General features: G+C 52.6%; 2 protein-coding genes across 2 annotated transcripts in view; both read left to right on the forward strand.

Annotated features, from left to right (window-relative positions):
- Window positions 1–15,815, forward strand: part of NOP9 (NOP9 nucleolar protein) — a 340,212-nt gene that overhangs the window by 96,520 nt on the left and 227,877 nt on the right. The window lies entirely within an intron of this gene.
- Window positions 7,301–8,314, forward strand: LOC102452752 (olfactory receptor 10G6-like). Its single transcript, XM_075911844.1, has one exon. The coding sequence runs from the start codon at window positions 7,301–7,303 to the stop codon at window positions 8,312–8,314; it is 1,014 nt and encodes a 337-aa protein (XP_075767959.1).

A 15,815-nucleotide genomic window follows, 5' to 3' on the forward strand; every position in this document is an offset into this window, starting at 1 on the left:
CCCTGCCCCACTCCAACAGCCGGGACCTGAATTCGGGAGTCCTGGAAACCAGCCCCCACCCCCTGCTCTCTAACACAGCTTGTCATGATTATGAGGGTTAGCCAGCAGCCTGGGGATTAAGGGGTTAACTACACCTAGCCAGGTGGAGTGACCAATAGGAATGTAGGTGGGACTTTTCAAACTGGGACAAAGGAATTTGGGTTTTTTTCTTCTCTTCCTTTTGTCTCTCTGAGAGTTCTCTGCAGCTACAGAGAGGGACAAGCATGTCTCTCTCTCTCCAAGACACCATTCTTCATTTTCTGTAAGTAGGGTAAAGTTTAGGCAGTTTCGTTAGATTTTATTGTTTTAAGGATTGGGTATGGGATCTGAGATCTGGCACTGTGTAAAAGATGTTTTGGCTTTTCTTTGTAACTAAGTTCTAGGCCCATGGAGTTTCTCCATGAGTATATTTTGTTACCTTCCTATCTAGTCATTATGGTTGCAACAGGAATATTGTTGTAATAATAAAAGTTCTTTCTTTTCTTTTTATTAACCTGGCAGTGGTTAATTGTGTGCCTTGATTTTTATTTTAGGGGTAAGATTTCCCAAATGATCTTTCCCCTGATTTCTTTATCAACATTTGGGTGGTGGCAGCGGAAGTTTTATTCCCAAGATCTAGGTTTTTAAGATCTTGGGGGAATTTTTATACCAAAGCCTGGTAGATAAGGCCTTGGGGTATACTTGCTGGCCCCCACTTCTGCATTTATCATGCCAGAGTGGGGAAGGAGCCATGACACACCTGACCTTACTTACCCTCCCACAGCTGGAAAGACAGCCCAGGAATCCTGACTCCCTCCTCCCGTCCACCTACATCTCACTCTCTTCCCAGAGCTGAGAAAAGGATCCAGAAACTCCACCCCCAATCTTACCCACCAGTCCCCATTCCCTTCCCAGAGCTGGGGTGCAACTCTAGAGCCTTGGAGTCCTGACTCCAAGACCCCCCAACCATGGCAAGAGCAAGTCCTTCTAAAGCCCCCACTGGAGATCTTCAGTGACTTGTCGCATGCTGGCCCCACAGCACGGGGGTGGATTTCAACCGTGGTGCTCTACAGACTGGAAGGGGATAAAACTTCCCGCTTTGGAGCCAAACTCAACTGTTAAGTGAATGGGGATAGAAAGAAACTCCCACCCTGGGAAGTCACTCCTGGAACTGCCCACTGGCGAGGAATTTGCCCCTTCCTGTGCTGCCCGCTTGGAGCAGCAAGTGGCTGTTCCATGCTATGAAGGGCTCGCTTGCCCTTGGAAGGGGGAACTTTCACCAGCTGGGGACCTGGCCCTGCAGGGAGCAAGTGCAGCAGAGAGAGACTGACCTGAATGACAGACCAGCCCTTCCTCTGCCCCCCGCATGCAGTTACTTGGCGTTCATTCCAGCTGGAATGCCGTGGCTAGGCCTTCAAGCATCTGCCACTTGCTCTCTTCTTGCTCTGACATCTCCCTTAAATCCCCCCAACCAAACATGTCAGGGGGTGGCTCTGGCTGCAAGGGGATGCCAGCCCCCAACAGGCAGGAGCCTGGGGTAAGCATGCCCTATAGGAGGTCATCCCAGAGTTTCCTACTGCAGAGTCCATGCGCCTGCCTCTCATGGTGGGACACTAACCTGCGTGAGTCCTCGTGTGGCACTCTGGCAGGTTCTTTCTATGTATAATTTCACTTTGATCTCTGGTGCGCCTTTCTTGCTGCAGCTGCTTATAACCTTGCTGCTCTCCTCTGTGCTGTCGCCTCTCCCCCCTCGTGTATTTCTCTGAGCCACACACGGCTGCGCTAATATCAGCCTCTTGACATTTGATTTATCTTTCTGCAAATAATGAGGTCCCCCAATGGCAAACCCCAATGGGTCTCATTAGAAATGGGGCAAAAATGAAGGAGATGGGGCATTGACTTGGCAGTTAAAGGAGGCCGTGGAGCTGGAAAGACTGGCCCAGTGTGGGACTGCAAGAAGTGGGGTGTGGGCTCAGTTGGGGAGCGCTCCCCTCACAGCCAGTGCTGATCCCCATGTTCCACCCTGCTACCAGGGGTGCACAGTGTTTCAGGGAGTGAGGGTGGGTGGGGGTGTCAGGAAAGGGCACTCTCTCTTCCAGATCATTCCTGAACCCAAAGAGGCATTAGGGGCTCTCCCCTCTGAATCAGCACTGGCTGCAGTACTCCAGTGTGACACTAGGGGAGCTGTTCTGCAGGACAGTGGAGAAGGGGCCCCAGAGAGGGAGCTGTTCACGAGCTGTGGGTGCTGAACCCAATGGCGCAATGCACTGCTGTGGTGCACCGTTCTGTAGAGAGTGGGCCAGGGGCTCAGCATTGCAGGGGCTCAGCATTTACACTCCCACCTGTATCCCCACACAACTACAATATCATAGTTAAGTACTGTGTGATTTCCTTTAATAGATCCCTAGATATTAAGGATCATTAGATCATCTTGTCTGATCTCCTGTGTAACACAGACCAGAGATTTTCATTTAGTTGGGACCAGTCCTGTCTTGGGCAGGAAGCTGGACTTGATGACCGCTTGAAGTCTCTTCCAGCCCTTAGGTTCTATGATTCTATTCCCATAGGGAAGGTCTACACAGCAAAGTTATTTTGGGGTACCAGAGGTATCCCAAATAGCTACCCCGCATCTTTTGAATGCGTCAGCTATTTCAAAATATAGCGGACATGCTATTTCACAAGCCCTGTACATCTCATTGTATAAGGGATGGCTCAAAATAGCACTGTATTTAAAAATTTGGTGCTGTGTAGACAGCACAAAATGATGAAATCAGCTAAATAGACTTGAAATAAGCTATGCAATTTGCATAGCACAAATTGCGTATCTTATTTGAGTTTCACTGGCACTGCTGTGTAGACATACCCATAGTGAGCCCAATAGCTAGTGTTTGATCTTCCAGAGAGGCATCGAAACTTGATCTCACAACTTGGTTGCCATGTTAATAATTAATCACCCTGCCTGTTTTTTAAGGCATGGCTTGCTTCTCCTTTGAGCTCATCTGACGTCAGCGTCCAGTCATTAGTTCTCATGGGGCCTTTGTCTGCTAGAAGAAACGAGGCTCTTACACACGGTAATGAAATCATCTCTTGATCTCCTTTCTCAGGAGCGTAGGAGCTTGACCGCCTTAAACCTCTCATTGTGAGGCCCATTTTTCCAGCCCTTAATTCATTTTTATGGTTCATTTTTTAGTCCTCTCCAATACCTTTGTAAGTCACCAAGGTGTGGAATTCTTGCAAGGCTCAACTCCACCTTAACAATAGAACCAAGGTGTGATGGGGTGTCTGCCCCACACTGGCCCTTTAAGGTACAACCCAGCCCTGGGAGAGGGCTGAGAAAAAAGCCGGCAGCAGAGGCAGGTCCTGCCAATTAGGGCCCAGCTGCACAAACCAAACCCTCAGTGGCGTGGCCCCCAGCTGAGAGGGAGAACGACCCTCCTCACGTTACCCTCACACATCAGAGCCTGGGGGGGGGGGGCAGGCTAGTAGATTATTGCACGCCAGGACTGCAGGGGGGCAGCAGTGCCAGTGCAGGCTCTCCAGTGCTGGGAAGGAGCCCTGAGCCTCGGGAGCCAGATCCAAGCTAACCACATGGTGCATCCAGCCCCTGGGCCTTAGGCTCCCCCCTCTGTCTTACGCGATCCCCTGAAAAGTAGGTCCGGAAGGGCCCCTCAAAGGGGCTAGTCCAAAATGCCCACCCTGAGGCTCTGGGAATGTCAAAGGCACCTAAGGGAGGAATGAACGGCCGCAGGGTCTTCAATCCCAGCCTAGAAAAGCTGCTCAGAAGCAGCCAGCTGCAGCCCAGCGGGTTCAGATGAACGAGCTGCAGGGCCTCAGGGGGTCGCTTCCCGGCTGGGACCAGAGGCACGAGGATGGGGGCTCTGCTCTGGCGGTAGTTGCTAGAGAGAGTGAACCTGAGAACTGTACCCTGACGGTAACGAGTGGAGGTGAAGGGACCGAGTGGGAGGAGGCCGGGAGGAACAGTAGCAGCACACGGCAGCGGGGAACATGGTCCCTGGCCCAGAATCCAGAGTAGCGGCGCCTCCACTGGTCACTGGCAAATGGCTACGCCCCAACACGGGGCCACGTCTCCTTTAGGAGCTGGTGCTCAGGGCAGGATTTAAAAGCCCCCACGACTGGGCCCTGACAGTTCAAAGGACTCTGCTATTCCAGAGCTGATCCATTTCCCCCCCTTGTCTTGGCTGGAGTGGTGAGCCTCTGAACACCTGCCACGAGTGGACAGTAACCTGGCAGAGGGGGTGGAGAGCAAAAAAAGATGGCAGTCCCACACCCAGCCACCAGGGGCCCTCAGATGGTGGGTGGCCCCATCCCAGGAGACTAGGTCCTTTGGGCCATTTTGAGGGTCTCAAACTTATTGTGACTGCTCCCCAGCCTGTGGAACATGTGGGGAGATTCACTGGTGTCGGTGGGGATGGGGTATAGAGGAACCAGTGAGATGCATGCACTCAGTGTCTCCAGACTCCTGCTCGCCTTAGCTCAGCCACAAGGACTTTAGAAACAGGGGATCTGGCCAGGAATTTTCCAGTGAAATGTTTTTGCTGTCGTTAATGCTGGAAATATACCAACCCCGCAAAACCAAAACTGCGCGTGAACCAGTCCTGGGTTCCATGGAACACCCAACGCAAAACACATTTGGCCAGAAAAGTTTCAAAGCGGGTCAAAACCTCCTGTTTAACACTGTCAAACCAAAAACAGGCGGGTTTCTTTTTTTTGGGGGGGGGGGGGTGAATTCTGTCAAAAGGACTCCATTTTGAAATTGTAGTAAATATGCACTGATCATGTTTCAAAATGAAACAAATGGTTAAAATAGAAGCGAACATGAAATGACCTAACACCAATTTCTTTCGTTCACCCAAACTGATTTTTTTCTGATGTTTAGTTCACAAAATATGTTGAGATTTCAGCTTTTAATCCCAGTTCATAACAGGAACGAGTTCAAAGTGTCAGAAATGTCCATGGCATGGGAAAAGCATCGCTTGCCCAGCTCTTCTTTGCAAGTTCACCTCCTCGCCCTCTTGAGGTCCACACAGTGCAGCCACGAGCCAAAGTGAATTTTCTAAGTCTAAGAAGACAAGGGGGCAGTAACTCCATTGACACTGTGGTGACTTCCGCCTGCTGGGGCGACGACCTGCTTTACCTTAGAGCTGCCACAAGAATGAGAACTCAGTGAACTGTTTGACCTGAGCCAGAAAACAAAGGGTTAAATATCTGCTTGGACAAAAAACCGGTGAGATTCCCAGACATGAGGATTGGTGACCCCAGGCCCTGCACTCGCCACTGGGCTCAGACTGACTCTCAGGACACAGCACCCCTGCTGAGCCCCCCAAAACCACGTGCTGCAGCATAGCGCCCCCTGCTGCCATCCTGGGGCATGAGGCCAGCAACGTCCCAGAGAAAACAGCGCCATATACAGAGCCTCCCACCGACCTCCCAGGCACACAAAGCCCCTCTTAGTAGCCTGCTGGGCTCAGTGCTGACCCCAAGCAGAACCCAAGTCCTAGGGCGTTACCCACTCTCCGCTGTGTGACGAAGCGGGGGATCGTCTTCGCGCTGTTCACCTTCTTACATTGCATGTGATTTCTATTGTGCTGTAGTAACCCTGTCTGCGTGCCTCAGTTTCCCTGGGCACTGCACCAGTAGCGAGATGAGGATGGAAATTTCAGTGTGAGAGTCATGTCTGGCTGCGTGTGGGGGGGCAGGGCCTGGTGAGCCCCCCTCCCGCCGGTGACACTCTGCAATGCCACCCCTCCTCGCCGAGTCCTGGGCACAGCCGCGGGGCAGGTTTCGGTGAGACGGCTGCATTTAATGAAGCACATGCTGGGTCTTCAGCGTCATGCGCAGAGTGAGCCCCAGATGCCACCTGCAGGAGCAATCCCTCCTCACTCGGCCCCAGGCTCCGCTCCCTGAGGAGACCCGGGAGCGAGCGCAACACGGACAAACCCTGGTCTGCAGGCTCCGACCCTGGGGCCCCCGCGGCTCAACGCACGAGCCGCCCCCAGAGGAGCGAAAAGCCACATGGCTCCCGGCTCAGCCCCGCCAGTCTCTCTCCAAGGTCTCAGTGCCACTCACTGGGACGGAGCCATCCCCCAGCCGTCTGGGGTCGCACTGGGGCTTTGCCTGCCCCAAACAACGACTCTAACAAGGCCCAGTGGGGTCTGCCAATGGGGCAGGCTCACGAGGTGCCCACAAAACCCGCTGGGACCAACCATTTAGCCCTGGCGTTGCTGTACGGGACCCAGGGCAGTGCCAAACCCCAGGGCACAGGGGAGAGAGCCCAGGGAGGGTGCAAGGTTATAAGAAGCTGCCCAGAGCAAGGACTTGTCAGAGCTGGAGCAGAAATTAAACGGGAGAGAAACGCGTCCTAGAAAGAGAGAAACGGCCGGATTGGCTCAGCCCCAGGGCCCCTCTAGCCGGCTCTCAGAGCAACGGGCAGGGGCCCAAAATGGGGGCAATTCTGGGCTAATCTCCACAAGCAAGTGTCCCTTTCAGCCCGTCCAATCCGAGTGTGGCTGCAGGGGGGGACCAGGCTTCAGTCTGGGAGACGTCTGGGGTGGGGGAGATGCCCAGGGACGAAGGGAGATGTCCGGGCGTGGCAGGGAGCTGGTGAGAAGGGCTCGGCATGCTGGCTACGGCGGGGTGCACAGCCAGGGCTGCCTCCGGCTGTGTCGATTCAGAGACTCATTGGGCTTTCATTATCTGAGGAGACCCTCCAGCTCTGCTAGTCTGAGCGCCAGGATACCCCCGTGTGTGGAGCCCAGGAACTCACGCGGGCCTGACGCCTACAGGACGGGAAGCCCGTAAGAGCCAGCGAATCCCCTGCCCGTGAGGCCATTCCAAAGGCCCCTCCCCCGGTGCATGGACTTTGCTTCTCATTGGAATGCGTTTCTGTGCAACTTCAGGCGTCTTGTCCTGGATGCGGGCTAGAAGTGGGGCGGTCCAGTGGGCTAGGGCGAGGGAGCGGGGGTCAGGATACAGGAGTCCACCCATACAGGTTCATTTCCCAGCTCTGGGGGATGGCAAGTGGGGATGAAAGCAGGGCAGGCCGGGAGTCAGAAGGACTGGATTCTATCCCCCATTGGGGGGGGGGGCAGTGAGGTCCCCTGGACTGGTAGCCAGGGATGCAGAATCAGCCACTCGTGGGTTTGATTCTGGCTTCTGCAAAGCAGGGAGTTTTAGCGCAAACACCCCTGCAAAAGTCCCCCATCGTATCTCCCTTGGATAATCATTAACACCCCACGTTCAACTGCAGGGACAAGCGGAGTCAATGGAGTGTGGGAATGGCTCCCAGCTGACCCATTTCATGCTGGAGGGCCTCCCGTACCCCCCCAAACTGCAGGTACCCTTGTTCCTCTTCTTCCTCCTCATCTACCTGCTGACGCTGGGCGGGAACCTGCTCATCCTGCTGGCGGTGGCCTGGGAGCGCCGGCTTCACAAGCCCATGTACTGGTTCCTCTGCCACTTGTCCTTCCTGGACATGATGGTCTCCTCCGTTGTGGTGCCCAAGGTGGTGGCCGGCTTCCTTCCAGGCAGTGGGGCCATCTCCTTTCAGGGCTGTGCAGCCCAGCTCTTCTTCTTCCACTTCCTGGGCTGCACCGAGAGCCTGCTCTACACGGTCATGGCCTATGACCGGTTCCTGGCCATCTGCAAGCCGCTGCGCTACCACGTCCTGATGAACCACAGCACCTGCCAGCTCCTGGCCATGGGGGCCTGGCTTTTGGGCTCCCTGAATTCCACCATACAGACCGCGCTCACCTTCCGGCTGTCCTATGGCCGGGGCAACAGAGTGGACTCCATCTTCTGCGATATCCCAGCTGTGCTGAAGCTGGCCTGTGGGGACACGGCGCTCAACGAGCTGGTGACATTTGTAGACATTGGCTTCCTGGCCATCACCTGCTTCCTGCTGATCCTGATGTCCTATGTCTGCATCATCTCAGCCATCCTGAGGATCTGCTCCACCGAGGGCAGGCGCCAGGCCTTCTCCACCTGCGTGGCCCACATCACCGTGGTGGTCACCTACTACGTGCCCCTGGTCTTCATCTACCTGCGGCCGGGTACCCAGCACCCCCTGGATGGCGTGGTGGCTGTTCTCTACACCACGGTGACCCCGCTCCTCAACCCCCTCATCTACACGCTGCGCAACAAGGAGATTAAGGAAGCTGTCATGAGACTGGGAGTCAGGAAACTGGCCGGAGTCCGAGCAGTGTCCTACCCAGCCTTCAGCAGGAGCTGCCTGAGACCAGGGGAGGAGAGAAGAGTTTGGAGGATTCAGGACTCCTGAGTCCTAGCTGGGTCTGAAGGACCACAGTCTCCCAGGGCGGGAAATGGGGGCACCTGGTAGGCTGAGCAGGTGTGTCGCTGTTTCTTCTTATTAGTAGTGCATGTTCTGCCGGCAATGAGGCTGTGCTCAAATCCATAGACTGGGTGAAGTCTGCCTTGTCACAGATCATGCTGGTCCTTGTCCCTGAGAAGGGACACACTGCAGGTGCTGGATTAAGCTCAGATCTGAGGGAAGAGTGACAGTAAATTTGAGCTCCCTGATCTAGGGGGAGAGGTGCTTGGATCCCTGCCCAGTGAGAGGTGACAGCTGGTAGCATGAGAGCTAAGGGGGGCACTGTCGTGCATTTGATCACAGAGGTCATAGAATCATAGTATCCTAGGGTGAGAAGAGACCTCTGGAGGCATTGAGTCCAATCTCCTGCCCAAAGCAGGACCAGCCCCGACTCAACTATCCCAGCTAAATTTCTCAGGCCAAAAGCTTCTAGGGATGGAGATTCCACCCCCTCCCTAGGGAACCCATCCCAGTGCTTCACCACCCTCCTAGAGAAATAGTTTTTCATCATCTCCAACCTAGACACCCCCCCACTACAACTTTGCTCCTCATTCTGCCATCTGCCACCACTGAGAACAGCCTCTCTCCAGCCTCTTTGGGACACCCTACAGGGAACTGAAGGCTGCTCTCAAATCCCCCCTCACTCTTCTCTTCTGCAGACTAAATAAGACCAAATTCCCCCCTCTTGTAAGTCATGCACTCCAGCCCCCTAATCATTTTGTTGCCCTCCGCTGGACCGTGTCCAAAGCATCCATACCCTTTCTGTAGTGGAGGGCCCAGAACTGGATGCCAAATAAAGGGGAATAATAACTTCTCTCCATCTGCTGCCAATGCTCCTACCCTTTGTGCTTTGCTCTCTCTCTCTCTCTCAAGGGTACGTCTAGACTACATGGTCCGTCGACGGAGTCTAGACGTACCTTCAGTTGTTTTTCAGGGGGTGATTATGAGGTTAGAGAGAGAAGAAAGGGGAGAGGAGGGGACCAGCCACAGTCACTGGAGTGAGGGATGCTGTGGGAGCAGCTGTACACCCTGGCTCGACACGATGTCCATCATCTACAAGGTTCACAGCTTGGTTCAGGGGCTCCCAACACCCCCCACTACGCAGAATGGTCCAGCTCCCCTGACTCAGCTTGTCATCTGCTTGGCTGTGATCTGCAGGCTGGGCTCAGTAGGCAACATGCCAGGGTGTGGTCTGAAGGGGAGACGCTGGAGGGGGCGGGTATTAACACATGGAGAAAGGTAGATGCTTTTCCTCAGGTGAGCATCTTACTTGGGAGCCAGGATGCAGGGGCAGAGGGCAGATATGATAATTATTCTCTGTACATGTGTTTTCTCCAGCCCAGGCACAGCACTGATGGGGTGCAATGGCCATTGGGATGAATTCAAATGCTAGCATTGCTAACAGGCCCCCAGGCTGGGCCCTCTCAGGCTCAGAAGCCACTTTTGGCCACTGTGTGTTGTTGACAAGATCACCCGAACTGGAACTTCATTTGACTCTTTTGATCTGTGTTATCACAGTAACAAGCTACCCCGCTCTCTGGGGTTCACGCTGAGCCCAACTATTGTGCCAGCTTGGGCTCCCACGCCCTGTCCCACTGAGCCAGGCCCTGAACCCTTCCCTAGCACACACCCAGTTGTACAGACACAACCACCTGCAGCAAGACACAGTCCCTTGGAATGAGCTCTGCATGGGCACACTCAGCTAGGGAATTGCTCAGTGCTCAAGTGACCACGCCCTCTGGGATGCCAACCCCACACTGTGTGGAGCACTGCACAGAGAACTGCAATGTAAGCTCACGGAATTTGCCCTCCTTCAATTTGTTACCCTAAGTGTTGGCTTAGGCACTTCCTTCACGGGCCAGACACCTTCTCCAGCCTGGGCTCTGTCATCCTGAGCGGGGATTCAGTCAAGGAAGAGCCTAAACTAACTTGCTTCCCTCCCCTCAGTAGAGTTTGCATATGGCAAGAACCTTTTGTTTCTCAGTTTGATCCCCACCCTCTGTTACTGGGAAAATACTCGTAGTCCTAGAGTTGGAGTCGAGTACCAGGTGACGTGATCACATGACCCTGCAGAATCAAAGCAGCCAGTTGTTAGCAGAATCCCTAGACGTGTCTGAGAAAGGTGGGAGATTAGCATCTGTTTTTCCTCCCCATGGCCTGTCCAGGCTGATTGTATTCTGTCTGGTGGATATTCCCCAGGTATAAATGCAGCTGTAAAAGATACATTGACCATATTCCCAAGTTCAGATTGAAAAATGATACAGGTATAGAAACAGATAATCATATTCAGTAACTCATAACCTCTCCAATGATTTCCCGTAAAGCATATCTTAGGAATGCAATATTCATATCATAACAAAAGATCTATGAAGAATATGGTGCATAGTATGACAATCACTATTACTATCATGGGCGTTATGGGAGGACCTACAGTCTGGAACTGCCACACAGGCCCCTTTGTGCAATACACAGCAGAGACACACTCTGAATGTGAGATACTGAATAGCTGAGGGTGACAAAGGATTCATTTATCCATGTATAACAGATAGGGAAACTGAGGCACAAAGTTTTTTTAATGAGTTACACAAGGGCAAAGAGGGACTCTTCTACAGAGCCTGTACTTGATCCCAGATCTCCTACACCCCAATCCTTTGTTTGAATGATTTGCAAATAATTCCCATGGGCTCTTTAAATGTCCCTGAGTTGAACTGATACTATTCTCAGATACACACCAGCTCCCCCTGCTTCTCACTCTATGGCCACCTAGTTAGACGTCCCTGGAGGTTTTCCATTGTGCATCAGAAGCTACAGTGGTGTTTACAATCGACGTGCACAGTGTGTGCTCTGACCTTCCAGTCCCGGTTTGCTTTCCCCAGGCAACAGAGTCTGGGTTTGCGGCTCTCTGGAAATTGGGTCCTGGGGCCAGGGCAAAGAAACCACCAAGCAGACTCTGGCTGCCTGCAGCAGTGCCCAGGGAGTGCTGCAGCGCAGGGAGCGGGGCAGGCAGACCAGTAGGGGGCGCTGTAGCGCAGGGAGCGGGGCAGGCAGACCAGTAGGGGGCGCAGCGCGCAGGGAGCTGGGCAGGCAGCCCAGTAGGGGGCGCTGCAGCGCATGGAGCAGGGCAGGCAGCCCAGTAGGGGGCGCAGCACACAGGGAGCCAGGCAGGCAGCCCAGTAGGGGGCGCTGCAGCGCAGGGAGTGGGGCAGACAGACCAGTAGGGGGCGCAGCGCGCAGGGAGCGGGGCAGGCAGCCCAGTAGGGGGCGCTGCAGCGCAGGGAGCCGGGCAGGCAGCCCAGGAGGGGGCGCTGCAGCGTAAGAAGCCGGGCAGGCAGCCCAGCAGGGGGCGCTCTGACTTTGCAGGCAGGGCTGGGTCTACCGCGAGGAGCTGGGCTCACGTGCCCTGTCCTGCAGGGGGAAGGGCCGGGGCCTCGGCTCACGGCTCCTACTCCGGGTGCCTTTCGCTTTGCTGTTCCATTGTTATTTCATTGCAAGGCGCAAGGCTCAAAGCTGCGCCCGAGGAGTTGGGGCAGTTCTGGGCCAGGCATTAGCATTTCTGCGGCGTGGCCAGCGGGGAGGACCAGGTGCAATGGGGGCTGCACCCACGCAGCCAGAGACAGCCCCGGCCCCGAAGAGCTCCCAGAGCGAGGGGAGGGAGACGGGAATAATTGTTCCTGCAGCGCCTCCGGCGGGAACGGAGCCCCAAAGAGATTCCATTGCTCACCTCGCTTCCGGCCTCGCCCCAGGAGCGTAGCGAGGGAGGACCGGGGGCAGTTCCCCCCGGGCGCCACGCTAGGGGGCGCTGGGGTGGGGTGGGAGTGAAGCGCACGCCGCGCAGGCGCACCTGATGCTTAGAGCCACGAGCTAGGAGTTGGGACACATGCGTCCTCCTTGTACACGCTGAGAACCGAGGCAGCCGGCAGGAGTGGCCACTTTAACAGTAAGTAACAGCCGGTGCCTGGCTCTAGAGCAGGGGAATTTGGTTGGGGGGCACCTGGCTCTGGGGGAGGGGTATTTGGTTGGGGGACGCTGGGGGTGCCTGGCTCTGGGGGAGGGGTATTTGGTTGGGGGGGCGCTGGGGGTACATGACTCTGGGGAAGGGGTGGTTGTGTTGTATTTAAGAGTGCTGCACAGGATCTTTTCAGGAGGAAAAGGCCAAATGCCACATTTATTGGTAATACACACATAGCAGTCAACACTTATCATATGCATATGATACAGCGCACGCGCAAACGCACATATTTTGTTATTACCAATAGTTGCTCCCCTTAACAGGCCTGGTGAGTTAGGTGTGGGAGGGGTGGAGCCAGATCCATGCTCCCATGTTGACAAGAGGAAAGCCAGGGGTCTCTCTGCAAGATGCCTTAGATTTATAGTTGAAACAAAAAACAGGACTATGTAGCACTTTAAAGGCTAACAAGATGGTTTATTAGGTGATGAGCTTTCGTGGGCCAGACCACCTAATAAACTCATCACCTAATAAACCATCTTGTTAGTCTTTAAAGTGCTACATAGTCCTCTGTTTTGTTTCAGCTACACCAGACTAACACGGCTACATTTCTATCACTATTCTCAGATTTATAGTGTCTTCATTCTCATGCAGATCTATCCCATTAGTCTGCCCCATTCACCTTCAAAGAGGGAGCTTCCAAAAGCAGGCGCTTGCTGCTGACTCCCAAGGCATCCATAAGTCCAGTCTTCTTTCAAAGGCCCCACTTCACAGGTCCCATTTTTCTTCTCCAGGGCCGGCCCACAACAGCTTTGCACCTGAGGCGGGGAGCTCAAATGACGCCCCCATATCCCCTCGCTTGGGCCAAAACTTTGAAAGGTCTCAATTCTTCCCGTTCTGCTTCTCTCATAGGACTGCTCTGCTACCTACATATGCACCAGCAGCAGACACAATTTTCTACAGTCTGGGTCCTAGTGGCACCCTCCACAGTCTGGCACCTGAGCAGCCACCTCAGTTTGCCTTATGGTAAGGCCAGCCCTGGTCTTCTCATTCCACCTTTCTCCAACCATTGCAAGTTCAGGGAGGTGCTGGTCTTTCATGTCTTATCTATTCACACCTCGTTCACTCAACAGGACAATCCATTGAGCAAAAGGGGGTACAAAGTCTATAAGATATAAGGTTTCTATGTAAAAAGACTTCATACGAAGTTTCTGCGTTCTATATGAAAGTTTACAAAGTTTCTGTATAAAAGGACTTCTATATTTTATTAGTCTTTAAAGTGCTACTAGACTGTTTTGTTCTTTTTTAAGTTTTTCCCATTACAGACTAATTTGGCTACCCCTCTGAAACTTATTTTAAAAAAAAGGTTGAGAAACACGGCTCTATCCACCATTCCTTTTGGCCTCCCTCTTTCCTTTCTCCTTTGGTGAGTTGGGCAGGCAGGAGTTTTGGTAAAAATATATCAGACACGTGCACACAGTGTCTGCTCTGCTTCAGCTGGTGCTGGATAATCCGGGCCTCAATTCTAAAGGAGTTGGCATTACTGGGGTGATAGATCTCTCCACATTTTGTTGCGGATTTTCCAAAGAAAATGCTGGTGTTTTCTATAGGTCACCCACACTCCCAGTCATAGCAGAGATTTAGGATTAACATGGCTTTCTCAGCTAAAAGTCTTATACATGTTTGGATGTTGTGATTATGAACACCTGGCTAGGTAGTCTGCTCATGCAAGGCTGGCTTTGAATCTTGATGAATGGCTTATGTGAAATTTGGAAGAGCAGGTCAGAGAGACCTCTCTCCTTTACTTAAGGATAGAATCTCACGGCAGCCTGAAGGAAAAAGTCCTTGTGGCAGACAGAGAGCCACACTTACAGTGTGTCCTCAGCCTTAGGCTACTTATTGCTTCAAGTGCCTTCAAGAAAGTGAGGGTGGTTCTCGTGTTGTGTGTTATTTAAAAGTTTTTCTGAGACTTATTTTAACAGGTAAGTTAATCTCTTACATTCATAACTCTCCTGTAGTTTATCTCTGTGATAGCATGAAATACAATTAGGTTCACTAGGTAAGTAACTTGGCAGTTAGGAAGCATTACAGATTGCTTTAATGAATAAAAGGTAAAAGAGATTTTGAGCACATCAATTTATTGTAAGCAATGAGTTACTCATTTGATATAACAGTGGTTTTAAATGCTTGATTGAAATATAGTGATGAAATTCATATTTAGGTTGTGTCACATTTCTCGCGTGTTTTATAAAACTTACATATTTGAAGAATTTGACTTTTTATGTAAAAGACATGAACCTAATGAGAACGGGGTATGAATAAATTAAAGATAAACAATTATTTAACAGAATGCAAACCACAAAACTTTATGATGTATATGTCTGTGAGCACCAGTATAGTCCTCTTCCACTCTCCCTGTTATCCCTGTGCTCACCTGCTTCTCCTCTGCCTGCCGCCACTGGCCGGAGCTGCCTCCTCCCCCTCCTCTCTGCCCCCAGTCCGACCTCCCTCCACCTCTGCTGAAGGGTCAGTGCCTGCGGGGCCCAGCCCCAAACTGGAGGGGGTCCGGTAAGATGTGGAAGGGTTGGGCTCAGCTGTGTGCCAGGTTTGGGGCCCCGCCATGAGGCAGCAGTGGGGGACGCAAATTTTACCTTCAGTCCCTGGGCGCATAACACCCTCGCTACGCCTCTGCCTCACCCTCAGAACCCCTGGCATGAACACACTCTCCTCCTACCTCCCCCACTGCCTGCGTAACTTCATTCACTTGATGTGTCACTTGAACCCTCACGTCACCGAACTGCCCTGCTTCAGTCCGAATTCGTCTGCCCTTTCCCCTTACGCTGCAGCCCTGGAACAAGTTCTCCAGACTCTGGATGTGGATCGGTTAGTAAGGGCATATGAGGAGACAGTGAGCACTTGAATGCGGTTGAATGTCAGTCTGTGGACCCAGGCACAAGGAAATGAGACTGTGCTCATAAACAGGGGTGCTGTTGAGGCGGGGCTCCAAAAGGCTCAGCATTAAAGTAAATGAAGGATCAGCAGCTGACCCTGAAAGCATTGTCAGGTACTCCAGTCAAAAGAGGGGAAACAAAAGGTGGGAATAAGCAGAGAAGTAAACAGCAGTGCCCCCCAGGGTCTGTCCAGGGGCAAGTGTTGTTCAATAAATAATCTGGAAAGAGGGCAAACAGTGACCTGGCAGAATGAGCAGATGATACAAAATATAATTAAATCCCAAGCACACTGCAGAGTTACAAAGGGATTTCACAAAACGGGGTAACTGGGCCACAACAGAGCAAATGAAATTCAATGATGATAAATGCAGAGTAATGCACATAGCAAAATATCCCCCCAAATATACATACAAAATGAGCGGGGTCTAATTTACCTGAACCCATCAATAATAATATCTTGGCATTAATTGTCTCAAAATATCTGCTCCATGTCTAGTGAAAATAATAATTAATAATAACCATTGGAATTCTGGATAAAGATATCCCCCCCCCC

The sequence above is a fragment of the Pelodiscus sinensis genome, chromosome 30 (assembly GCF_049634645.1).
Source record: "Pelodiscus sinensis isolate JC-2024 chromosome 30, ASM4963464v1, whole genome shotgun sequence".
NCBI classification, from domain to species: Eukaryota; Metazoa; Chordata; order Testudines; family Trionychidae; genus Pelodiscus; species Pelodiscus sinensis.

What these genes read in the sequence shown, in the direction of transcription:
- LOC102452752 (XM_075911844.1), top strand. Translation starts at nt 7,301, where the DNA reads ATGGAGTGTGGGAATGGCTCCCAGCTGACCCATTTCATGCTGGAGGGC.